This window comes from Melozone crissalis, unplaced genomic scaffold (assembly GCF_028551555.1).
Source record: "Melozone crissalis strain CALT ecotype California unplaced genomic scaffold, PUWL_Pcris_2 ptg000061l_1, whole genome shotgun sequence".
Lineage (NCBI taxonomy): Eukaryota > Metazoa > Chordata > Aves > Passeriformes > Passerellidae > Melozone > Melozone crissalis.
In genome coordinates this window covers 1,583,456-1,608,868 of record NW_026535839.1, presented here as the reverse complement: position 1 = coordinate 1,608,868, position 25,413 = coordinate 1,583,456, and the positions used below count along the sequence as shown (strand labels likewise).

General features: G+C 60.4%; 1 protein-coding gene across 1 annotated transcript in view; it reads left to right on the top strand.

Moving 5' to 3' along the window:
- Positions 1–1,426: 1,426 nt before the first annotated feature.
- The window catches only part of PPARGC1B (PPARG coactivator 1 beta), a 46,265-nt gene continuing 22,278 nt past the window's right edge, over positions 1,427–25,413 (top strand). Inside the window, exon 1 of the mRNA XM_054287812.1 lies at positions 1,427–1,570. Within this exon, the coding sequence (XP_054143787.1) occupies positions 1,487–1,570 (84 nt within the window). The 5' untranslated portion in view covers positions 1,427–1,486. The remainder of the gene's footprint in view (positions 1,571–25,413) is intronic.

The following is a 25,413-nucleotide window of genomic DNA, read 5'->3' as shown; positions in this document are numbered from 1 at the left end:
TGTGCTCTTCCCACTGTGACTGGGAATCCTGGCAGGGCATTCTGTGCCCAGGCCTCCCACCCATGGGAAGAGAAGTTTCAGAGCTGGCAGGGCAGCCGGAAAAGCACCTTGGGTAAGTGTTTTGGCACTCAGCAATTAGTACTAGAGTGCACAGCAACGAGGAAGAGTTGCTTTGTCCCATCCCAGCAGCCAGGCCACTCTGGCCTGCAGCTCTCATCAGTGTGACACAACAGATGCTGCTCCTGACATCTCCCTTTGGCGCAAGGCTTGGGATCATCAGGGAAAACCCAGTGTTGCTCCATTGCCTGGTGTTCACAACGTGTGCTGAGCCAAAGGGAGGCCAGAGGGAATTTAAAAAGTGCCTGGAAACAGTTCTGCCTTTGAAACAACAGCAAGGAGAACACGAGCAGGCCTTTCCTGCCAGAGGAAGAAGCACTTTCTGTTCACCCCTCAGAGCCTGGCACAGAGCTCCCCACCCCAATAGCTCCACATCACTTTGCTCCATCAGCTCTTTATGGTGACCCTGCAGGCCTGTCTAGGCACTCTGAGGGGAATCAAGGATTTGGAGCCATTAGGCTGCAGGTGTTGCCACTTGGTTGGTTGTGTATCAGCTAATTCAGGCTGCAGTGCCAAGCCCTGCTCTTTCCCATGTAATTGCTACGGGTAAGTAAATAGAACATTCATGAGATTTTTGGTCCCATCATTAATTATTTCTGAAAGGGCTTTTAGGATACGCCTCAAAACCCCAGACAGAAAGATGACGTGCGTGACATCAAGATGCTCACAGCCGCAGCTGAAATGAAAACAAAGAAAATCAGAAAATCTTTTGCTCTTTTCTACTCTTTACTGCAATCCCCTGGTCCCACTTCATGCAGACCCACCGAGCCTGGAAGTGACTCCTGGCCCAGCCGCGGCTCTCGGGGATTTTGTATCTCCAAACATCACTCCCAATGGGGTGATCTGGGGACTGTGGAGAGGTGCCTGGCGCTGTTGGGTGCTCCCACATCTAAACGCTGACAATTTTAAGGTGTGCACAGTGGCACTGCTCAAAGTGGGTTCCTTCTGCGTGTGGTGTCCCTGGGGAAGGCGCTCCTGCAGGAACTACTTTAAAAGCCCCAGAGAGAGCCTGGATGTGCCCCCTGGTCTGACCCGCTGCACCCAACGCTTACACATCCAAACTCGGAGCGCCCCAGGGGCCGGTGGCACCCCCTGTTTGACGGGGTGGCACTTCCAAGGGACACACAAAAGTGGTGTCCCACGCGTGTCTGCAAAGCCCCCGGGGCGCTTCCTCGCAGCGATCCCCCCGTGTCCGGCTCCGCAGCCGCTGCGGGCGGGGGCTGCGAGCGGGGGCTGCGGGCGGGGGCTGCGGGCGGGGGCTGCGGGCGGCTCCGCCCCGGCGCTCCGCGCTCCCCGCCCCGCCGGCCGCCCGGCTCCCGCCGCCGCGCCTGCTGCATGCTCGGTGCTCAGCCCCAGCCGGAGGTGGAAGATGGCGGAGCCGGGGCCGGATTGCAGCTCTCTGCTCGACGAGGATCTCTCCTCCTTCGTCTTCAGTTACCTAGCGGACAGCCAGGTAGGCGGCGCGGGGGGGGCTCTGCTGCGCGGCTCCCCGGAGCGCTGCATCGGAGCGGGGAACGGACGGACCCCCCCGCTGCTTGCCGGGGCACCCCGGGGAAGAGAAGAGCCGGCGCTGCCGGAGCGGGGCTGCGGGGCCCGGCTCGTTGCGCCGGGTGCCCGGGGTGTGCGGCGGTCCCGTTCTCTCCGCGGCTGCGGAGCCGGCCGCCCGCGGGGCTGTGCGCGCCCCTCCCGGGGCTCCCGGGCGGCCGCAGCCCCGCAGCCCCGGCGGCGCTTTCAGCACCACTCGCACGTGGACTCCCGCGCCCCCCCATCGGCCGGCAGTCTGGGGGGACAGGGGACAAGTTGATGGCTCGATGGGTTTCGGTGCAGAAGCACCCCCCGGTTGTTAGGGCTCCCCCGAAGGTGGGGAGGGGGCGGCGCGGTGGTGGGGGGGGCTCCGCAGGGGGCTGCGCGGTGGGGGCTGATAGAGCCGGGCTGTGGGATGAGTCATGCCGAGCGTCAATTCCACGCATACGGGCTGGGATCTTGGGGGATGGAGGTTTGGGGAGGGGGGATGCGACAGCGACAGGGGTCTCGGTGCTGCGAGTCGCCGGCTCCAAAATGTGGATGGGCTGTGTTTTGGAGGAGCCGGGTATTAAAATCAGATTAAGGCTCCTTGGCAGCTCCGGCGGGATCACGAGAGCGAGCCGTGCTGGCTATAGGGCTCGCATGCTTTTCCATTTTGGGGGCTGCAAGAGAGGCGCTATACAATAAACGGGGCAGGAGCCGGAGCCGGGGCTGAGCCCGAGCACGGCCGCGCATTTCGCAGTCGTCTCGATGAGGCTGCTGCAAGTGGGAAGAGTTTTCTGTAGTTATTTATCATCCCCCCCGACCCTTCACTTTCATAACCACGGATTACAAAATAGCTCTGATTGTGAAGCGAGCGCATTCATCCCAACCCTTGCTCTCTCACCAGCTCAGCCCCGCGATTGCAAACAGCCAGGAGCGTGTGTGTTTGTGGGGGACAGGACCTGGGCTAATCCTGCCGCCGTTTGGGTTCAAAACAAACACGGGCTCGAGACCTGGTAAATCAGATTTGCCCGCGGTGCGTGTGCCAGCCAGAACCAGGCAGGGCTTGCCACCAGCCAGATTGATGTAGTCCCGGCACCTCTGCCCGCCTGCACCAGCGCCAGAGCGCTCCGGCTTGGCACGGGACCGGGCGGCGTCTGGGGGCAGAGCAGGGGGAGGCAGCCTGGCTTCTTAACCGAGAGCTGCTGACAGGTTGATTACAGCAGGAGGGTCAGGAAAGGTGAGAAGTGGGCCGAGATTTTTGTAAGCACTTTGTGGGATTTTTCCATTTTGTTATTGCTGAGGGAGCCCATCGGCTCGCAGGAGAGGAGGCTGGCTGTGTGGGACGCTGTCCCCCGAGCGGGCTGCGTGTGCGGGATGCCATCCCCTGGAAGAATGGCACAAAGGCTGCAGCTCCCACCAGCCCCACTGCTCCCTGAGCAGATGAAAGTTCCTGGCTCCACTTCCCTATAATAACCCTCCTGTTCTCAGTGTGTTAACCACGACATGAAAAGCCCTTATGGTTGCAGCATGTGCCTGGAGCCTTGTTTCTCTTTTTCTTTGCTTTTTGGTCAGCCTTTGATGTGCCAATTTAAGAATCTTATTGCAAAAAGCGACTGCTAAGAGAGGGGAAAAAAAAAATTCTACGAATTGTCATCCCTCTCTGGTGCAAGCCCACCATGTTGTGAATGTTCCCTGGAAAATTTGGAACTGTGTAATGGCCTGTGCTGAAAGGAGACAATGTTGATGAAACGCTGTTGGCTGTGTCCCCTGTTTTCTCTCTCGGCCCCCGGCGTGCTCTCTGCTGGAGGGAGCAGCACAGGTAGCGCTGCTCTGAAATCTGCAGGTGTGGGAGGAGAGGAGCAGCAGGGGCAGCGTTGCAGCTCGCTGCAGCTCCCGTGCAGCCCCTCTGTGCTCTCCCGTCCGGCGCCTGCTTGCGATAATTCCGTTTCCTCTTCTGTCCCCACGTGCGCTGAGGGGCTCAGGGCTGCCATGGGAAGAAAAGAGAAGACGGAAAAAGGAAGAAAAAACAGCCCCCCCCAGCTATGATTTGCATGCGTTTGCTAAGAACCGCCTGAAGTTGTAAGCATGTGTTGTGCTTGTACCTTAACCTCTGATGAAACTGGGGGAAGGCTCCAGCCCTGGCTCTGTCACATGCTGCTTCTAACTGGGAGCGGGAGGCGGGCCGGGCTGGCGCTGACGTCTCTCCCCATTACTACTGTACGAGCCTCTGCTTACAACTGGGTTACTGCCTCCTCCGGGGAGCCCCCAAGCTGCTGCCCCTGGGACCCCAGTGCCCCAGCACGGAGCAGGTTATCCTGAGAGGCTGCGCTGTCAGGAGGCCACGGGATGATGAATAGTGGCCGTTTCCTTCGTGGAAATTTTGAGGAACTGGGACTCTCGTGCTCGCTCGCCCCTGCTTCTCCCCGTCCTGCTTTTGCTGTAGGTTGTGAGAAAGGCGCAGTTGGTGCAGGTGCCAGGTGATCCTTTCCCCTCCAGGGGAGGAATCCTGAGCATGGCTCTCGGGGAGATGCACAGGGGTATCTGCATCAGTCCCTTATTCACAAGGGCTTGTGCTGAGGGTGCCAGCTAACCTCTATTTACATATCGAGGACAGCGATGATTCACGTGGTACCTGCATTGCTACAGAAAGAAAATCAGGGTTTTTCACTTGATATCTGCCTTTCTCCTGCCAACTCCTTTTTCCTTTTTTTTTCTTCTTTTTTCTTTTTTTTTTTCCAACAAAAAAAAAAAGTGATTTTGTTCTGCTGCGCCTCAAAATGTGTCATTTCTGGGCCTGCTTAATCCATTTTGTGCAACTCTGCTGCTCAGAGGTATGAGGCTGGTTGTAGCTGGTTCATCTGCTGGCACCAGGCGCTGGGAAGTGCCAGCCAGGCAGCTCTGCCGAGAGCACCACGGAGCAGCTCTCAGCATCCCTGCGAGAGGCTGGAGCACTGTGGCTGTAACGGCTTCAATTCGTTTAAAAACCCCAAACAAAGTGCAGCAGGAGGGGGGAAAAATAATAATAAAAAGAACCCAGGCTGCTTCTCAGAGGGATGTTTAAAGATCACATGAACTGAAATACAATATTCCCTCTTTAACTTCCCAGCCTCCTGCTAACAGCTTAATCCATCGATGAGTGCAGGAGGCACAGCGAGCCTGCGCTGGGTTGGCATTTCTAGTGCTGAAGTGGGGATGCATCTCTGATTTCTGATAGTCCTCACTGAACTGACCGATATCCTGTGTTCTGTGGCTTTTCTCTCGAAGATTTGGGGTGGGTTTGGACGATGAGCAGCCCGAGGGCCTGTGCAAAATGCATCCTCAGCTGCATTGCTGCAGCGTGGGTCGAAGGGCTGCTGCAGTGGCAGGGCTGGAGGAGGCTGAAGTTTTCTGGGAAGCAGGGTGGCTGTGTCTTGGTGGCTGTGTGCTGGAGATGGGGGTGCTGGTTGTCCCCTGGCTGTCCCCAACATCAGGCTGTGAAGGCTGGCGAGCACAGCAGAGTCTGAGCTGAGCCAGGAGAGAGAGAGCAGCCGGAGGGAGAGGAGGGCTGGGCTGGAACCTGCCCCTCAGAGCCTGCCCCCACACCTGCCTGCCTTCCCCCTGGGATTCTGACCTGTGTTCCCCACCTCAGGGGTGCCCTACACCGAGGGTTTTCCCCCACCTGCCTGCCTGCACATCCCTGCCCTGTCTCATGTTGTAATGGAAAGGCACCTCTCCAACAGGTGAATAATTAAGGGCTCAACAAGGGCCTCCAGCAAAGGGAGCTTTGTGAGGGAGAGGGATCTCTCTCACATTAACCTTTCCAATGTCAAAAGCCTTTTTGTAGGGAGGAACTCCACTTACACGAGCTCTTTGGCACGGTTGGTTGGCTAATTAAAAATGCTCTGGGAATGCCCCTTCCAACCCCAAACTCCTGGTTTTGGGAAATGGGTCTCATGTTTCTGGTGCAGGGCTGGGGATGGAGATGCCACAGGCTGGCTCCTGGCAGATGATTTGATGTGGTGCCAAGGGCAGGAGCCCACCAGGCTCTGTGATCCCCTTTGGTGGGGCTGGGGGCTGTGGCAGGATGTGAGAGCTGCAGTGCTGTAGTAGCGGGACAAGGAGAATGGATCCAAACTGACACTGAGTAGGGTTACAGGAGACACTAGGAAAAAAATCTTCCCTTTGAAGGTGGGGAGACCTTGGCACAGGTGCCCAGAGAAGCTGTGGCTGCCCCTGGATCCCTGGAAGCGTCCAAGGCCAGGCTGGAAGGCGTCCCTGCCCATGGCAGGGGGTGGAATAGATGAGCTTTAAAGTCTCTTCCAACCCAAACAATTCTATGATCCCATGAAGGACACGATTCCCCCTGGCCAGCACGTGCCAGCACCATGGAGGCTTGGGGACATCCCCGTGCTGGGGCAGAAACATTGTGCAGGGCCAGCCTGTGCTGCTACTGCCAAATGCCACCACCGGAGCCACCACTTCTGCATGCCCATGGCCCTGGGGAGATGCTGTCACCAGGGCAAGGGGCACTGTCCCTGTGTGGCTCTGCAGCAGTGTCAGGGCAGGGAAGTGCTGTCCCCGGAGACGTGGCTCCGCCGGGACCACGCGTGTGGCACCGCTTGGCCGCCACCACGGAGCCAGGGACGCGAGGTGCTGGCAGGGCCTCGGCTGCAGACACGTTTGCCGGAGGAATCGGCTTCAGGCTCCCGCAGCTGAGCCCTGCTCCATGGCAACCCGGCGCGGGCTTATATTTCTCGTGACTGCTTGGCAGCCTGGAGTGATTTAGCAGGGGGGAACTCTCTGTGCACCGGAGCCACCGCCAGCGCGGCCCTGCCACGGTGACCGCCACGCTCCTGGCCGCGTGGAGCTCCAGGCCATGTGGAGCTCCAGACCATGTGGGCCTCCTGGCCGTGTGGGGCTCCAGGCCATGTGGGGCTCCCGGCCATGTGGATCTCCAGGCCGTGTGGGGCTCCAGGCCATGTGGAGCTCCAGGCCATGTGGGCCTCCTGGCCGTGTGGGGCTCCAGGCCATGTGGGGCTCCAGGCCGTGTGGGGCTCCAGGCCGTGTGGGGCTCCTGGCCGTGTGGGGCTTCAGGGCCGTGTGGGGCTCCTAGCTCTGTGGGACTCCAGGCTGTGTGGGGCTCCAGGCCATGTTGGACTCCAGGGCCATGTGGGGCTCCCGGCCATGTGGGGTTCTTGGCCGTGTGGGGCTCCGGCACCCTGCCCACAGCCCAGGAGTGGGCAGGATCCCACCTCCTGCTGCCTGCAGAGCCACCTTCTCACCTGGACAAGGGGGTTTTAAGATGCCTGTGCTTGTAGCGAGGAGCCAGGGACTAAAGGTTGAGGTTAATGGGGCGGGTGGTCAGGTGAGGTAGTGACCTACTTCCAGGGGCACGGGCACCGGAGGCACTGGGTGATGGTCCAGCCAATGTGTTTCCCTTCCCTTATCGCTCAGCCAATCTGCTTTTCAGCACTTTTCCTGAACTCTGGCTTACAAATTATTATTTATTTATTTATGGCGGTTGGGTTGGTTTTTTTTCTTCCTTTTTCTTTCAATAACGGGAGCTTCCAAGAAACGCCAAAGGACTTTGCACAGATCTGGCTGCGCCCGGGGCCTTGTCAGCCCTGTCCTCGTCCAACCCCGTCCCACTGCACCACTTCCCCACGTGGAGGCAACAGCCAAGGCCCAGCTGCTGCATTAAACCAGTTCACTTCTGAATTAACACAGGGAAAAGTAAAAGCTGGAAATCTCCTTTGGCCCTGGGGGATCTGGAAACCCGCCGGGGGAGGGGTTCTCCATGTGGCAAGGTGGTATCTGGTGGTATCTGCTGGTGGGGGATGTGGAGCGGCTGTGGCAGCCCTGGGGACACGGCCCCATGCAGTAGCCAGAGTCACCTTTGATCTCTGCCGCAATGTGAGGCTTAGGGAAAATACTTCCCTTATCTCACATCCCAGTGTCCCGAGGAGGCAAAGCCGCAGGCGCTGGGAGCTGGGTGGGCAACCACAGCACCAGGAGTTCTCCTGGAGGAAGCATGATGATGCTGAAGGGTGCCAGGAGCTTTTTACATGTCTCCTGTGCCCGGAGCTTTTACCATCTGTGTCCCCTCTGTCCCCATGGCCCCCTGCCCACCCAGATGGGGACAAAGGCTGAAGAGCCCATGGAGGGCTGATGTGACACTTCTCCCCTCCCCTGGGATGAGCAGTACATGCTTTATATGGATGTTTTTGTGCTGAGGTGGCGCCTCCAGCTCTTGCAGGGACTCCAGTTGCAGGGCAGCAGCATATCTTCACAGAGATGCATTTTCTGAATTCTTCCTGTGCGCCCTGCGGCCGGGGCAGCCCCGCAGCCCCTCTGCTGAGCCAGCCACGGCCAGGCCCCTCGGTTCCTGTTTCATTGTGCTGCCAGTTGGGCTCACAGAGCAGCAGCTCAGCACCGCTGTCACTTCTGCTCTCCCCTTTGTCTGGGGAGGCTGCAGGACACGCTTTGTCCCTGGCATGCGGGGGGACGGTGTGGGAAGTGTCATCCTTTTACCCCCCGCTGCCAAAAGCTGCCTTCCCCACCTATTCCCCAAGGAACCGTCATTTCCTAACTTTCATGGACGTCAAGAGCAAGGAAATCCTGTGGCGAGGGCCGAGCGTCCTGGCCCGGGGCTGCGGGCCGAGCTGGGGCAGCCTGGGATGGAAGGAAGCCCAGCTGCCTCTCTTCATGTTTGTTCTCCTCCCTCCTGCGCCCCGCAAGGGGGGATGTGGCTTTCACAAGTGACAGCTGGGGACCTGGCTGTCCTGCCACGAGGTGACCCATGGCTGGAGCAGCCCCAGCTGTCCCTGGGGGTGCAGCATTTTTGCTGAGCGTTTTTCTTCCATTTTTTAACCAAATTCCTAGGTAGGAGGGAGTCGTATTATTATTTTTTTGTGAAGAAAGTGCATGTGTAGCTGCAGGGTGTTCAGGGGACTGCCGTGACCCCTTGCATGCATGCAGTTCTGGCACACCGGGCTGCAGCCAGGCTGGCTTGGAGCTGAGACCAGCACTGGTCACGCCGAGGCCATGGCTGTGCACGTGCCAGGGTGGCAGCGAGGAGCTGGAGGTGACAAACGTGGCACTCACAGCCCTCCTGGAAGGATGAAGCAGGGCCAGGCTCTGGCTCTCTATCCCCTGCAGAGGCCAGTCCCTCTGCCAGCATGGTGTGGTGACACTGGTGGGCACAGAGCTGGTGGTCCTTTGCTCCACGTGTGCTGCCCAGGCAGAGCCCACAGTCCTGGGCCAGATCCCAGTGCCCGTGTGTGGCAGGGCTGGCCAGGGGCTCACCTTGGCTGGTGCCAGGTGAGCTGCCAGCACCCGCTCCTGCCGCGCACAGGCTGCTCACCGGGCACCAGCACGGCGGGGCTGAACTTTGTCCAGCTTCAGCCCTGATTTCTTGGCACCTTCCCTGCCTCAGTGCAAATGTTTGCAACTTCCACAGCCCTTGGCTTCCAGCTAATTAAACTTTGCATTCCTGTTGGCTCCCTGCAAACCCAGGCTGCTTCCCTTTGCCCCGGGCTGGGGGACCTGGGGCTCTGCCTGTGCCAGGTGTGTGTGGCTCAGGGCCACCTTCCTGCACCTTCACTGCAGGGGGATTTTCAAACCTCTGCTCCAACGGCATCAGCCCCAGAGCTCTGCACAGCTGGAGATTTAAACCACAAGCATCGTTTCTCCTTTCGAGCAGGCTTGCACACAGTCACGACCAAACCGTGCTGATAATGAAAAGAAAAAAAAAAATGCAATTTTTTTTCTTAAAAAGGAAGTTTCTGTTTCTGTGTGGGCCCCACAGGGAGGCTGGCGCATGCGGGTTTCCAGTGCTAGAACCCATTTCCCAGGTAACAGAACTCCAGCCTGTGAGAACTGTGTGGTTTTCTCAGGCTGAAAGGTTGGATGGTATTTGAGCTGCTTTTTTTTTTCCCTTGTTGCTGTGTCCTTTTAAGAAGGAATAAGTATGTCTATTTATATGTATTTTGAAAATGAAAGCACGTGGCCCGTGTCCCCAGAAACCCTCACGGTACATCTTGCCACCCAGCTCTGGGGGGACACTGCTTTGCTGGTGACCATTCCCAGCCCATCCCATCAGCAGAACTGGAGCTGGGGATGAGCTGTGGTAGGTGCAGGACATTCTCCTGGGAATTCTCCAAGGCTTTGGGATGTGGAAGTGGATGCAGCAGGAAGGAAGTTGGTGGCTGAGAGGACAGCGATGTCATGGGGGGAGTGTTGGGACAGCAGGGATGGGAAGGGCTGCAGCTGCTCGCTTCTTTATTCCTGTTGACTCCTCCTGCCCGTGCTTTGAGTGGTGCTGCCTGGCCTGTCTGCAGTGTTGGCTTCTCCCTTCCTCTGCCAGGGCATCTGGGATGCGGAGTGGTTTCCCTGGGGAGAACTGAGGGTCTGCTCGGCCTGGCTGCCTCCTCTCAGTGTCCACCTCAGTGTCCAGCAGTGCCCGCTGCCCATCTGCCCAGAGGAGCTGCAAACCCGTCTGCACATCCAGCTGAGTCAAAAATACATGAAAGGCAGATTATCAGGGGGAGACTGTCCTCATCTCTGCCGCTCACTTATGGCAGTGCAAGGACCTGGAAATACAGCTTTCAAGTTTCTCTCTGTATTTATGTAACCCAAACGAACTCTTTTTTGGAAAGAGCCACTCTGTCTCATTTAGATACCTAAATATAGCAGCCTCTCTGGAGGGAGGATTAGCCTGCAAGTGCCCTGGAGGGTAGGGGACCTTTGTGCACGGGTGTTATGGGGAGTTTGAACCTCATTCAGTGGGGCCTGGGGGGATTATTCCCCTTGCCATCATCAGGGTGGACTTGCAGTGTTCTGGGTCAGCGGGGAGCTCACGGCAGTGACCGGGTTGGGAAGCACAAACCTGTGGAGATGTGGACTGCAGGGTTTTTCCTAAATGTCTCGATGCCTTTTGAGGCCAGGGCCCTTCTATGCCCAAACATGCTGTTTGTTATTGTGCCCTGTGGAGGGAGGATCTGTGCTCCAAAGCACTGAAGGAGAGCTGAGCTACGGGGTGGAACCTCCACATCCAGCCCTGCCAAAGGGCTCTGTGGGGCTGCAGCACCTCGGGGTGACCAGTGGGGGCTGTTGGGGATGAATCACCCCCACAACGTGGCTGGGTGGAAAGGCAGGGAAGTGCAAGGGTCCTTCTGTGCCCATAGGTGCACCTCAGATAAGGTGCACCTTTAGGGAAAGGTGTGGGACCGAGCCTTTGAAATGCCAAGCTGAGGGACACCCCACAGGTGCCATTTCCCTTTGCCAGGGATGTTCATGGGCATTCAGGGACACCCACCCTCCTGGGCACCACGGCGTGCACACCAATCCGGGCACTGTGCACATCCCATGGACCCACTTCTGCTTCTTCGCACACACCAGAGCTTTTTGCCTTTGGATGAGCACAAGAGATGGGTCTGACCATGTGGCATGGGGGGCCTCTCATGCACCCCCTGGCATCAGCCAGGCTTGCACCTTGCACCAAGCATTGATGGAAGCTGAGTTTCTCAGAGGTGCACAGGGTGACCTTTGCTTTTTTCTTGTAACATTTCCAACTGCCCTGCAAGTGAGGGTGTCTCTTCCAAGGAAGTGGGGAGTGGCTGGCTGTGTGTGTGTGCTGGTGTTCCAGGCACTTGGTGATACATGCTGCAGGAGTCTCTGCAGCAGGCTCATTTTAAGAGTGTGGAGAGGACACCCTTGTGTTCCCTCTGCTCCTGCCTGCTTTGCAGTGCTGACACAAAAGCATCTCCCTGGTCTGGGGCTGCTGCAGGGGCTCCTTGGGATTTGGAGACACACAGGAGCTGCCTTGTGTTTTCTGCAGGAGAGCAGAGTCCCTCAGCTGTTTGAGCACTGCCTCTGTGCTTTTGGTGTGCTTTTGGCTCTGCCTCCCTGCACACCTCGTCCCCCCGCTGCCCATCCTTGCTCCTCGCTGTGCCCAGCTCAGCTAAGCAGCCTGTGGTGTGCAGGCTCCTCTGCCATCCCCTGGGGCAGGAGCCACCTGGCTGAGCCGTGGGGCCCTGGGGATGTGTCAGTGAACACCTGCACGCTGGCTGCGCACGGTGCCCTTGGACAACCTTGTGAGCTCTGGTGCCGTGTCCCCTCAGCTCCCAGACGGGAACAGGCAGGTCCCGTTTGGGCGCTGCCCTGCTCAGGTCGGTGTTGGGCCCTAGCAGGGTGCAGGTGGAATGGACAAGGCAGAGGAAGCAGAAGGGGAGGAGGTGGCACGGTGGGCTCTGTGTGGAGGGCTCGCAGTGTCCCCAGGATCCCCGGGCTCCTGGCAGATGGCTGCAGCCCTCCCGCCCTGCTCCGAGGAATACAAATGTGCGGCAGATACGGTTACCCGGCCCGGCAGCGGTGTTGGCTTTCATCTGGATCGATATCCCTGCCGGCCTGCGGCTGCCGGAGCGCTCGGCTGGCAGCACAAGCCTGCCCAGGAGCAGACACCCACCCGGGCTCTGCTGCAGCCCCTGCCCGTCCGTGTGTCCGGCTGCCTCGGCGTGGCGCGGCCGCAGCCGCGCTGTCCGGCTCCGTCATGCGTAAAATGTAATAAATAGGGCCATAAGCCTTTTACAAAGTCTATTTCCACTCTTGGATCCGGGATTTAATGCATGGCTGCTTAGAGAGGCTGAGGATTTCAGGGGTCAGCAAGGCTAATTGCACTGCTGGAATAAAAGGGTGCGTGGTGAGGATCCTGCCCGCCGGCGGGAGCGAGTGCCGGGGGTCCCAGCCCCCCGCCCGCTGCCCCAGCCCTCTGTGCTCCCTGCCAGCAGTCTGGGAATACCACGGCCAGGTGTGGCAGCCTGGCAAGGGCGGGGGTCCCCAGGGAGGTCTCTTTTGGGGCCCGGGAGGCCAAGCCAGCTGGGGAGTCACATGCTGCAGGTGTTCGGTTCCCCGCTGCTCCGTGGTGTCTGTGTGTGTCTGCCCAGGCACGGCTGGCTGGAGCGCTTGATCTTAGATTACCTGTAAGCCAGGGAAAGCCTCTGCGGGGCCAAGGGCCAGTGAGGATCAGGGCTGTCCCGGTGCCAGCTCAGCCCCAGCCTGCAGCATCTCCTTCAGCTGCAGAGAGGAGCTGGGTACCACCCTGCCAGGCTGTGCCAGCGGGCCCTGATGCCACCAACTGGGATGTGAAGGGGTGTGTGTCCTGTGGCAAGGGGACAGCCCCACTGGGAATGGAAATGGGGGAGAGACCTGAATGGGGGTGCTCCAGTGCCAGGTGTGCTAAGTGGCCAGCACAGGGCTGGGGTCAGGACCTGGACAGAGCTTTCCTGGAGGTGTCAGGGAGGGGCTGATGGGATGTGCAGGCTCTGCATCACCAGGACAAGCGGCAGCCACACGCGCTCTGTAAGGAGGGGGACCCAGATGGCCCGAGGCGGCCGGGCGTGCGCCCTGTGCCAGCCTCTCGCTCTGGCAGGGCTGTGCCGCTGGCCACGGCAGACGGACGACGCCAGCTCCGCTCAGTGACTCCGCTGGCTGATCCCGTCATCTCCATCTCGCGCCAAGTGCTGAAGTCGCCATGGAAACCGGCATGGCAGCAGCCTCGCCAGCGTCCTCACTGCCAGCGCCCGGCCGGTGCCGCGCCGGTGCCGGGTGACCGGTGGCAGCCTGGGCCACCGCTGCCTGTCCCTGTTCCTTGAGGGTGTCAGTCCTGCTGTTGGGCTTGGGGACGCACATGGGGCCTTCCCCAGAGCCATTGCAGGGCCCGATGCATTAGAGCTCCTCCATCCTGCAGAGCCTCGCAGGAAGCACAAAGCAAAAGCCCGAGAGTATTGCTATTAATAGTACCTGCTCACAAAGTTATCTTTAGCTGCACCGCTCCCACCTTCATTCATAACAGCCATGGCACGGGCCTGACTCTTCTCCCTGCTGCTGGAGTGACTTTGAGGTAACCCCAGCATCCCCAGGTGCCCCACTTGCCTGGGCTTCCACCACTCAGCAGCCTTTCCTCTGCCTGTGGAGAGGGAAGAGCTGCATACCTTTCCCTGTAGTGGGAAATGAAGCTGGATTTCTTTTCCAGGGTTCATTTTTCTGTGCTGACCGTAACTCTGAACTCTGCTTGGCTTTGCCTCTCCTCCCACGTCGCTCCTGTGCAGCAGGGTTGTGTCTTGCCAAAGGCTTTCTCCCTGGAGCATCCCTGCTGGAAGTCCACGCTGGTGCTGGGATTTTGCTTGATCAGTGGAGGAGGCAGTGTGTGAAGTCGACTATTGGGGATGGAGTATTTTCCCCTTGTATTTCAGTGGGTGTTTTTATGGGTTTCAAGCTGTGGTCCACCCTTCCCAGCATCTTTCATCTCCAGAGCTCACACAGCTCCTGGGAGGGTGCAGGGCTTTGAAAGGGCTTTGAGGATTCAAGGGCTCATCCCACTGCTTTGAGGCAGCATCTCCCACCGTTGCCAGGGAAGGGCCTGTTGCTCCTATTCTTGAACTCTGCAGTCACCGAGTTCCTCAGGTTCCTGGGTTAATCTGTTCCTGCCTTTAATGAGCTGCCTCATTAAAGTGTTTTTCCCTAATAACCAACCCTGCGGGCTGGGTGATGTTCAGCTGCAGACAACTGGAGACCTGCAGGCTGCAAAGGGCTGTTCAGGCTGGGTGCTGGGTGTGGGGTGCAGGATGAGCACCATCCCTCTTCTCCCACACGGTGCCAAAAAGGCTGTGAAGGGAGCAGCTCAAAGCACCCCAAATCTGCCTCTGCTGGGCTCCAACACCAGATCTACTGCACCCACAAACTACAGGGCAGACTGTACTGAGGGTGGCATCTGCCCTTGGGGTGCAGCAAACTGGGGTACTGGGCCTAACCCATCCTGCTGCAGAGTCTTCCTACAAAATGTTCTTACCCAGGGGTGTGCAGCACAGGGGTTGGACATCACCCTAGGAGCCAAACCTGTGGGTGCATGCCTGCACCCCTTGGGCTGGGAGGCATCTGCCCAGCCCTAATGAGGGGTTTGAGCTGCTTGCCTTGGTGCCTGGGAGCTGATCTGGCTGGTTTGGATAAATGGAAGTGGAAATCTCCCTCCTGGGGGCCTGCTCTGTGTGGAGGAGTGCACACACAGCTTGCAGCCGTGGCCTCCTGGGAACATCCATCCTGCAGGCATCTGTCCCACCTGGTCCCCTTGTCCTGCAGGCATCTGTCCCACCTGGTCCCCCAGCTCCGTGGTGGCTGCCCTGGGCCAGCAGGAGCAAGGCTGGGAGCCCTTGGAGCAGTGGCTCCACAGGAGCAGCTTCAGCAGAGCCTCTGGTGAGGCAGCAGCTGCCACAGCCCCTGTCCCCAGGCCGTGGTTTTTAGGGTGTCAATGATGCAAGGCAGGAAGATGCCTGGTTCTGGGGCTGCTCCATTTATATTTAGCTGACCCAGTTGCTGAGCAGGGGCTGCTGGTCCCTCCTGGTGCTGCACTTGGGGTGCTGTGAGGGAATGCAGCAGCAGCAGCATCCGCCTGGGAGCACAGGGCTGAGCTGCATCCCTGCATCCCTGCATCCCTGCATCCCTGCACCCTGAGCCTGCTCTGGAAGGGCTGGACTGTGCTGGCTCCCACCCTGCAGCCTGCCAGCCCGTCAGCAGCCCTCCCAGCCTCCCCCATGCAGCAGCACCCCAGATCCCCCAGGGAAGGAGGAGCTGGGGTGCCCCAGCAGAGGTGGGGAGGCAGCAATTGCTGCTGCAGGCAGCAGCCTGAGGTTGTGCACAGACTGAGGCAGGAGCAGGCACTGCTCCAGCCCCGTTCCTGGAGCCCTCCCATGGGGTTCTCCTGCCTCTCCAGCCTCAGCTCACCCCGCCAGCATCCTGCTGCTGTCTGTGGTGGGTGCTGCTGCTGTGTGAGGGGCTTCAGGGAACTCCTGGAAAGCGCTGGGCTGCCAAAACACATCCTCTCAGTGCCAAGCACCTGCGAGGCAGCTGCTTCCCCAGGGCAGGAAGGAGATAAAAAGAAAATCTCTTTCAAAGGCAGGGTGGCCTCCTCCCCGGGATCAGGGCGTGTGGCCAGGATGCTTTCCTGAAAAGAGCCGCAATCCCTGCGTAGAGAGGGGCTGGAGGGGACACGGTGTTCCCATCCTGATGTCCCTGTGGCCGTGTGCTCCCAGGGCTGTTGTGGTTGGCACACCTGGAGAAAGGCGAGTCCCCAAGGCAGGTCAGAGCAAAGCACTTGCTGCGGAAAGGGAAATTAATTATGGGCACTTTGCTGCACTCCAAGTGACTGCAAAGGCTGATGTTTCTCCTCTTGGCCCATAAACTAATTGTAACGGCAAAACCTCAACAAAAGCCAGGCTCTTAAATGCTTTCTTAATTAATAATTCTCAATAATCACTTGACGTCAATGACCAATTAAAACTTTGGAGAAGGGAAGTTGTTGTTAAGTGCCCGGTACCTTTGCTCCTCGGTGGCTGCAGCTCTGATGAATCCTGCAGAAAAGCACCGGGAGGGCCAAGCCCGATGTTTTTAAAGGAAAACATTAAGCAGGAAAAACGTGAATATTCACGTGAGTGTCCACAGGGACAGGAGCAGGGAAGCTGAGCAGTCACTTGGCTCTGCTGCTCCCTGCTGAGCAGCCAGCAAGGGATGGCAATGCAGGCATCCAGAGGGTGGCACCAGGGGTGCCCCTTTCCTGCCCCTCTGGTGTGCTGAGCCCCCAGGGGCAGCACAAGCGGAAGGGCATCGTTTCAGGGAGCCCATATTGCAGGGGCCTTTAAGGTCCTGCTGAATGGCCTGTCCCATGGTGGGTCCTTGATTTGTCATGTGCCTCCTTCTCCTTCTCTTTCTGCTCCTCCTTCCCACAGCATCTCCCAGCTCGGCCCTGCCAGGCCTGAAAGCATCAGCAGCTGGATTTTATTGGGTGGGAGTTGAGTGGTCCCCAATCCATCTACTGCTAAGTGGAGCCTCTGGAAAGCTGCCATTCATCTCCCTGCAGTGCTGGTGGCTGCAGCGCAGTGCTGGGAGGGTTAATGTCCTCCTCCTCCTCCTTCTCCTCCTCCTTCTCTCAGCTTCACAGCCATCTTAAAACTGCTGGAGCCAGGGCTGTGCACTCCCTGCTCCCACTCCTTTTACAGTATGGGCTGGCTGGCCAGGGAGCCCGGCCTGCTCCTGCATCCATCCAACTCTTTTCCTTCTTTGGATGTGCCCTGCTCGGGCTGCCCGGGCACTGCCTCCCCCCACGGGACCCGAGCCCCTGGCCAGGGGCGATGCCCAGGGCCAGGGGCTGCCTTGGCTGGGCTCAGCAGTGCCAGGGTGAGATTTTTGCCCACGTCTCTCCAGGACAGTGCTGGGTGTCTGCCAAGGTGGATGCCAGCGGCTCCCGGGCACTGAGTGGGCACTTTATACCTGCAAATCCCTTGGCAGGCACTGGGAAATCCTCCCGTGGGAAAGGTGGGAGAGGGTCAGAGCTGGCAGCCAAAGGAGGGTGAGGAGCATGGCAGAGGGGAGCTCTGTGGCACAGTGTCCCATCCACGATGGGCACGGGCCGCTCCCAGCAGGGCAGCAGCACTCCTGCAGTGGGGAGCAGCAGTGCAGCCCTGCAGTGCAGGGAGCAGAGAGGGCAGAGCCTCAGGCGGGCAGGCTGTGCTCCCCGCCGAGCTCCTGCCCTGCCTCTCACCCCTCACAGCTGGCCTGGGGGTCCCTGGGGTCCCGGGGGTGTTGCTGGTGGCCGTGGGAGAGTTGCTGAGCCTGTGCTGATGGCCCCAGCGCTGTGTGTGTCAGGACAGCAGCAGCACGTGCTGCTGCCTCTGTACCCCAGCGTGGCCTCTTACCCGAATACCAGCCACTGCCCAAGGGTTTGTGCCCCTCCTGACCCGGGGGAAAGGCCTCTGGGGCCGAGGGGGAGGCAGAAACAGAGCGTCCCTGCGTCCCCTCTGTGCTGCTTCAGCACATGCCAGCACAGGGAGCAGGAGGAGGTCACCCAGGGATCACATCTGGGCATTTTTTGGGTTGCTGACAGTCCGTGCATAGGATGGTGCCTGAAAAGGGAATGAGGAGAGAAGGGGGAGCGGCCCCAAAAGGCACAGGGAGGTCTTTGGTGCTGTGGTCCCCATGGGTCAGTGGCAGGAGCAGTGGGGACACTCTGGGGAGGACCAAGGACTGTCATTCCAAGTGGCTTTTTCATGAGCTCCGTGCCTGTCCTGCCTGTCCCTGTATGGGGACAGCAGCCCTGGGGTGTGAGATCCCTCGTGTCCCCAATGTCCCTGCAGCCACCAGGCTCAGGGCAGGGACTGTCACCTCTGTCCCTGCTGGGGGATGCTCCTGGGGCTGTGTCCCTCCTCTCCCAGTGCCCAGGTGCCAGGCAGGTTCCCAGTCACCTCCCGAGCAGCTGGCACAGCGGGCACCAGGCTGCCTCTGCTGCTGCCACCACCCCACCCCATTGTCCCCAAGGAGGATGAGGCAGCCCCAGCACGCCCCACAGCTTGGGAGACCCTTCAGAGATCCCAGCAGCAGTGTGGGGGCAGGACTGGTGCTGCTGTGGGTCCAGCAGGGATGATGAATGGCTTAACCCTCTCCTGGCACTGCCAGCCTCCTGCTTGGATGGATGGATGGAGCAGGATGGATGCAGGAGGGGTGGCAGCAGGATAGATGGAGCAGGATGGATGCAGCAGGATGGATGGCAACAGGATGGATTCAGCAGGATGGATTCAGCAGGATGGGATTCAGCAGGATGGATGCAGCAGGATGGGATTCAGCAGGATGGGATGGATGCAGCAGGATGGGATGCCTGGAGTTCTGTCCTGCTTGGCCCCATCTCAATGGCACTGGTGCCAGCAGTGGGGGCATGGCTGCTGTGGGTCCCAGGCTGGTGCCAGCAGTGAGGGCATGGCTGCTGTGGGTCCCAGGCTGGTGCCAGCAGTGGGGGCATGGCTGCTGTGGGTCCCAGGCTGGTGCCAGCAGTGGGGGCATGGCTGCTGTGGGTCCCAGGCTGGTGCCAGCAGTGAGGGCATGGCTGCTGTGGGTCCCAGGCTGGTGCCAGCAGTGAGGGCATGGCTACTGTGGGTCCCAGCAGGGCCACAGCCCAGCCTGGCTCCCTGGCCATCCCTCCTTTCACCCCTTTGTCCCAGATGTGCTGCTGGAGGCACGCAGAACTCCTGCCAAAGGATGGGTGGCTTTCCTGTGGCTTCCCTGCCACCAGAGCCCGGGGATGGCTCCTCACCCAAGGCAGCCACGGTGCCAGTGCTCAGCCTGGCTGCACTTGCTGTCTCCCTGGCACTGCAGGCAGGGCATTGTCTGCCAAGCACCGGGGTCACGCCAGGATTTGTCTGTGCTGCACATGCCAGAGGAGAGGAGGCTGAGGCACCCATGGCTCCCTGCCCCTCCTGCCTCTCTGCTCCAGCTGTGGCTGGCTTGCCTGAGGAAGATCCCTGATTTTGGCAGTGGGGCAGCCACAGGAAAGCTTCCCATCCTTTGGCAGAAACCCGGGTACCCTCACCGGGAGCAGGGGACCCCCTTCCCAGCCAGGCAGGACCTGCTCATGCCAGCACATGTAAACCTTTGTGGGGGATTTAAGCTCAGCCTCATCTCTCAGGAGACACCCAGGGAAAAGGTTTGTGCATTATTTTATGCTTTGCAGCCAGTGTGAGCCTGTGGCTGTGTCCAGGCAGCCCCAGCCATGGGTGAGGGGAGCATCAGTGCAGCCCCTGGCTCCTCTCACACCAAAGGCAGCAGCTGCAGGATAATAAATGAGCAGTCTAAATTTAGCCCCTGTGTCTGGAGCAGCGTCACGGCGTTGCCAGAGGGTTTTACCATTCACCACAGGCAGGTTTCCCTGCTCCTCCTGCGCCGTGCCACCTCTGCAGAACAGCTCATCAAAGGCATCCAGCTGGAAAAGCACCCTGAGCAGAAAAACTGATACCTGCACAAAATCTCAGCGCCCACCGAGGATGACAGAGCAGAGCATTCCAGGGAGCCCTGGAAGGAGCTGGCCTGGGGCCCGTTTCCTTTGGCAAAGGCTTTATTTTGTTGCACAGAATTTTGTAGTAAAGAAAACAGGGATGGAGCCATCCCTTGTGCCACCCCAGCCTGGTGTCACCCGTGTCCCAGGCAGGACAGCTGTCACCCCATGGAGCTGCTGACCCCTGGATCCCCCAGCAGCAGCTGGGCTGGGCAGGGGGCAGTTCTGATGGAGCTGGGGGTGCCTGGGAATCCGTGTTGAAATCCCGGGAGAGCTGGAGTGCTGTGCACAGAGCCCTGCGCAGGGCCAGGCCGTGCTTTCCTGGCAGCCCAGAGTGCCAGGCTGCGCTGGCTTGGGAATGGGGATTTGCATGAGGATTCCTGGCGCTCGTATGTGGGATTTTCCCCGAGTTTCGCAATGTCAGAGGGTGGGAACAGATGCTGTCCACTGCTGGCTCCTCCTGGCCTGGAGAGGGTTTCTCCAGGCAAAGGCAAACACTGAGCCCTTGCCATGAGGTGTGAGTGTGGCAGGGACAGCTGGTGACAGGAATGTGACCAGCTCTGCCCAGGCCTTCCTCTGTGGACTTTTCCCCGCACCCTTCCTTCCACAGGAAGTCTTTTGCTTGGGTTCCTGCACTTCCCAGGGATGGGAAATGGCAAGGTGAGCTCAGTGCTGGGTAAAACTCACCAGCAGTGGGACAAACAGCCCCTTCCCCTGCCTGCACAGCCCCCCGTCCCTGCTCCCAGCTGGGCACCGTGGGAGTGGGGCTGCCCCTGGATCCCTGGCACTGCCCAGGGCCAGGCTGGAGGGGGCTTGGAGCACCCTGGGATGTGGAGGGTGGAACAAAAGCTTTAACGTCCTCTCCCAGTGCAAAGCATTCCCTGGTTCTGTGCAGGTTCACAACCTTCCCTGTGCCCGCCCGTGGTGCCAGCTGTGCCCTGGCAGTGCAGGACACCTGAGGGCACCCCAAGGACACCCCACTGGCAGGGCTGGCTCGCAGCTGAGCTGGGGGAGAGCAGCACTTGGTGCTGGGGGTCAGTGAGCCCCTGCCTGCCCCCCAAATCCCAGGGCACCCCAGAGCCCCTTGCCCACAGCAGCGTGGGGACAGAGGCACCCACAGAGCTTGGGCAGCTGCCCAGGGCCCTGGCAGCCCTTTGGGAGGAGGAGGAGGAGGAGGAAGGCACCTGACTGCCAGGCAGGAGTCCAACTAGTTGAAACAGCTCCCGTTGTGGTTTGCATAACCCAGCGTGGCTCGGCCAGCTCTGGGTACACACGGTGCCACCTGCTCACCAGGCTGGCACTGGGGCTGCTGGGCAGGCTGAGGGGCTGCCTGGCTGGTGCCCTCCATGCCCACCGTGCCCTCTGTGCCCTGCTGCCAGGCTGGCAGGGGCAGGGCTGGCAGTTCTGCTCCGGTGCAGCCCCAGCTGTGGGGCTGTGGCCCAGCAATGTCCCCTCGGTGCCACACAGAGCACAGCCCTGTCCCGCCGCCCTGCCTCCCTGCAGAACCCTCCAAGGTGACCCTGCAGGCTCTGCCAAGGGCTCCTGGGCTCTGCCAAGGGCTCCTGGCCACGTCCCCACGTGGCAGCCCCTGCCAGGGGGGCAGCAGAGGCACAGGGATGGATAAGAGCGAGGCAGGGCCGGGAGCTGGAGCTGCTCTCATCTCACATGACTGGGGAGCTGCTGCCAGGCTCTGGGGCCGTGCAGAGTGCATGAAGGTGGCACACCAAGCCAGCCCTGGGCAGCCTTAACCCCTGCCAGCCCTGCACGGGGTTCAGACCAGCTGGCATGTGGCACTGCCAGGCTGGAGGTGCCTTCCCCTGGCTCTGAGGGTCCCAGCCCAGGGGTGGCTGCTGGCTCAGAGCGGTTCCTGCCACAGCCAGAGCTCAGGGCTGGCTTTCAGGCCAGCCTGCCCTGGGGTCTCTGGCTTTCTGCTGATCCCGGGATTAGCTGGGGTCAGAAACAGGGGGGGACAAGGCTTGGGGGCAGGCAAGCTCAGGCCAGGGTGGCACAGCACGTGGAGCAATTAAAGGATCTGATTTAGTGTAAGAACCTGAGCTTGTGGGCTTCACCCCAACTGGTTTGGGAAGAGCAGAGGGGCCCCCAACTGGTTTGGGAGGAGCAGAGGGGCCCCCAACTGGTTTGGGAAGAGAAAAGGGGCTCCCAACTGGTTTGGGAAGAGAAAAGGGGCTCCCAACTGGTTTGGGAAGAGCAGAGGGGCCCCAGCTGCTGCCGCAGGGAGCGGCCAGACCCCTCCTCTCGTGCCATGTTGGAGCCTGCCTGGGGTTTTGGGGAGGGGAAAGGTGTGGTCCCTCGCAGGAGAGAATTTGGAATAGAACAAAGCTCTGTGGATGTGGGTTTGCATGTGCTCCTGAAGGAGCTTCTCGCCCTCATAGAGGTTTTCTATCTGGAGATCTTGGAGCCGTTTCTTTGCAGGGTGAGTCAGTTGTTTGCAGAGTAGGAAGCCCGAGGAAAGCAGGTTGGCAGCAGCAGCTCCAGGCTCCCAGAACTGCTTCCTGCAGAGCCAAAAAGCAGGGGCAGGGCCCAGCCCTGGGGCAGCGGCCTGGCAGTGTAGGTGCAGACCCGGACACAGCAAAGCCTTGAGCAGCCCCAGGAAATGCCCAGAGCAAACAGGCTGTGCTCTGTGTGCCCAGCCTGCCCCGAGCTGCTGCTCAGGGCTCTCAGCTCCACATCCACCTGGGAGGTGTCCCTGCATCCCCAGACCTGCTGGGACCTGCTCTCCTCCCACCTTTCCCACAGAACTGGGGCGGTGTCCACACTGGGAATCACTTCATGCCAGGGACTGCTGGTGCCCACCTGGAAAATACCAGCTGACAGCACTGCCCCTCCCCAGCAGCTTTCTGGGCACAGAGGGGTCAGAGCAGAGGCACGAGGTGGCCATGAGGTGACCACACTGGGTGGTGGCAGTCCCCTCTGGCCAGGACACCTGCAGAAAATGGGCAATCATTTATTTGGGTGTAGCAGGATGGGGGAGCAGAGGGAGCCCCTGACTCAGGAGCAGAAGAGGGGGGGACTCAGCTCTTGCTGTGCCCAGGTGATGGGGACGGGGAGGTGCAGGGTGCCAGCTTTGTGCAGGGCACAAGCAGGAGCTGGCACGGGCAGTGCAGCACTGAGGGGTGGCCAGCAGTGCCCACCCACCCACCTGGCACGGCTGGGGCTTCCAGCTGCACCGGGCACACCTGGGCAGGGGGTGAGGACAGGTCTGGGTGGTTTGTAGGGTAAGGACAGATCTGGGTGAATTTTCCCCTTTCACAGGGGTTTGCATCCAGCTGAAAACTCCATTTTCAGGTGTGAGCTGGGCACAGGGGGGGCTCCCACAGCCCCCCTGGCAGCAGTGCCAGCTCAGCCCCTGTCCAGCAGCAGCAGGGCTCTGGAGGGTCCCACCGAGGGTTTGTGCTGGCCCCTGAGCCCCAGCAGGGCAGGGCTGTCCCTGGGCTGCCTGGGAGGTCAGGCTAATGCAGGAAGATCCTCCTTGTGCCTTCTTAACCCCGGCTTGAACCCTCCCCGTCTCCTGCCTCGGCCTGATTAGCACTAAGAGGCTGCTGGTGGCACCAGCAGTGCCAGCCCACGGTGCCTTCCATGGCAGGGGCACCTGAGCCCCCCCAGGAGCAGCAGGAGCTGGGCTTGCCCTGCCAGGAGGGGACACCTTGTGCAGGCAGTCCCTGCTGCTCAGCAGGGCATCAGCCAGCTCTGAAAGGGCTGCTGTGCCCTGGGGAGGTGACGGGTGTGCTGCAGGTGATGGGGACAGCGCTGGCAGCGGGTGACAGCAGGCAGGGGGTGGCAGCAGGCTGGGGGTGACAGCGGGCAAGGGGTGGCAGCAGGCTGGGGGTGACAGCGGGCAGGGGGTGACAGCGGGCAGGGGGTGACAGCAGGCAGGGGGTGACAGCTCACAGGGGGTGACAGCAGGCAGGGGGTGACAGCAGGCTGGGGGTGACAGCGGGCAGGGGGTGACAGCTCACAGGGGGTGACAGCTCACAGGGGGTGACAGCAGGCAGGGGGTGACAGCTCACAGGGGGTGACAGCAGGCAGGGGGTGACAGCAGGCAGGGGGTGACAGCGGGCAGGGGGTGACAGCGGGCAGGGGGTGACAGCAGGCAGGGGGTGACAGCTCACAGGGGGTGACAGCAGGCAGGGGGTGACAGGTTCTCTGCAGCTCCTTGTCAGGTGTGAAAGGGGCAGGACTGGGCCCAGTGTGACACGGTGTGACCTCAGCTCTGTCACACGGGGTGACACCAGGATGTGCTGGCAATGCCAGCCCTTGCCCAGCTGGGCAGGGAGGCTGAGGCAGCACAGCGATTCCCAGGCTGTGGCTGCTGGAATGCCAAGGGCAGCTCCGGCAGCCTGGGAGATGCCAAGGCTGTGGCTGGCCTGGGTGGCACCAGGCAGTGATGTGCCCGTGGGCAGGGGCTCTGCCTGCCCCTGGGTGCCGCCACAGCTCGGTGTGGCAGTGGAGGGACAGCTGGTGCCTCCCTCTGGGGTTTGCTCTTGGAGCTGCCGGTGCCAGGGCGAGCGGTGCCCTGGAGCTGGGCTGGGGTTGGGTGTGCCAGGCCGTGCCATGGCAGCATGGATGTTTGCAGTGTCCCCTGGGCACAAAGGGCCTGGTGGAGCCCTGTCAGCCTCTGAGCTGGGCACCCAGCCCGCCCAGGGCAGGGGCAGGGCTGCTCCTGCTCGCTGGGGTCCCTGTGCCCACATCAGTCACGGGGCTGCTGGCTGCAGGGACACCAGAAGAGGAAGCTCTGAAAATAATCACCCCCTCATGTTTTCCTTGCAAAGGGGGGACTTGCCATCGAGGGGAATTCTTGTGACCAGCAGAGCTGGCTAACAGTCAGCTCCTCAGTGAGTCAGGCCTGTCCCCATCACGGCACAGCCAGGCCCCTGTGCTGCCAGCCTGGCTCCGGGGGCTGCACAGCCTCTCCTGCCCCTCAGTGCTGCGAGTGGCAGCCATCCCAGCAATTTCAGTGTCTCAGGCTCTGCTGGCCTCAGCCACGGCCCCCACTGCTCCCAGTCCCACTGGGATCCCCTCAGGGCTGCGGGGCTTGTGCCACCTCCTGCCCTGTCCTTGTCCCACACAGGCTGGAGGGCACCTCACAGAGGGAGGAGAGGGTGCTGGGGGAGCCCTGCCTGCTCCTTCTCCTTCTCCTTCTCCTTCTCCTTCTCCTTCTCCTTCTCCTTCTCCTTCTCCTTCTCCTTCTCCTTCTCCTTCTCCTTCTTCTCCTCCTTCTCCTTCTCCTTCTTCTCCTCCTTCTCCTTCTCCTTCTCCTTCTTCTCCTCCTTCTCCTTCTCCTTCTCCTTCTCCTTCTCCTTCTCCTTCTCCTTCTCCTTCTCCTTCTCCTGTTCCTGTCCCTGCTCCTTCTCCTTCTCCTTCTCCTTCTCCTTCTCCTTCTCCTTCTCCTTCTCCTTCTCCTTCTCCTGCCCCTGCTCCTTCCCTGCCTGTCCCACAGCCAGGGGCTCCCCCTGGCAGGGCTGGCAGCCGATGGCACACTGCAGTCCCCTCTGTGCTCTGTGCCCAGCCCGTGCCAGCTGCTGTCCGTTGCTGCTGCCTTTGCTTTGGGGAGACAAAAAGGAATTTCCTAGAAAACCCCAGCAGAGTTCAGCCCTGCCTGGGTAATGCCATCGAGGGGTGGCAGGGAGCTGGTGCCAGGGACAGGCTGGCAGCAGCCACTGGCACAGGTGTGTTTGGTGTGGATGGGCTTTGCCAGGCTGGCTGCACCCAGGGCTGCAGGGTGAAGCTGTCCCAGTTCTGAGCACGCTGAGGGTGCCCGGGCGTGCTGGCACTGCCTGGGCAGCCCTGGCAGCCCACAGGGACACACACAGGGCTCTTTCCATTAGGTGGTGTTGAGAGAGGAGGTGTTCCTTGGGAACAGCCTGTTCTGCTCTGTCTGCTGCTTGCACGGGCACCACCTGCCCTTGCCTTGTGCTGGC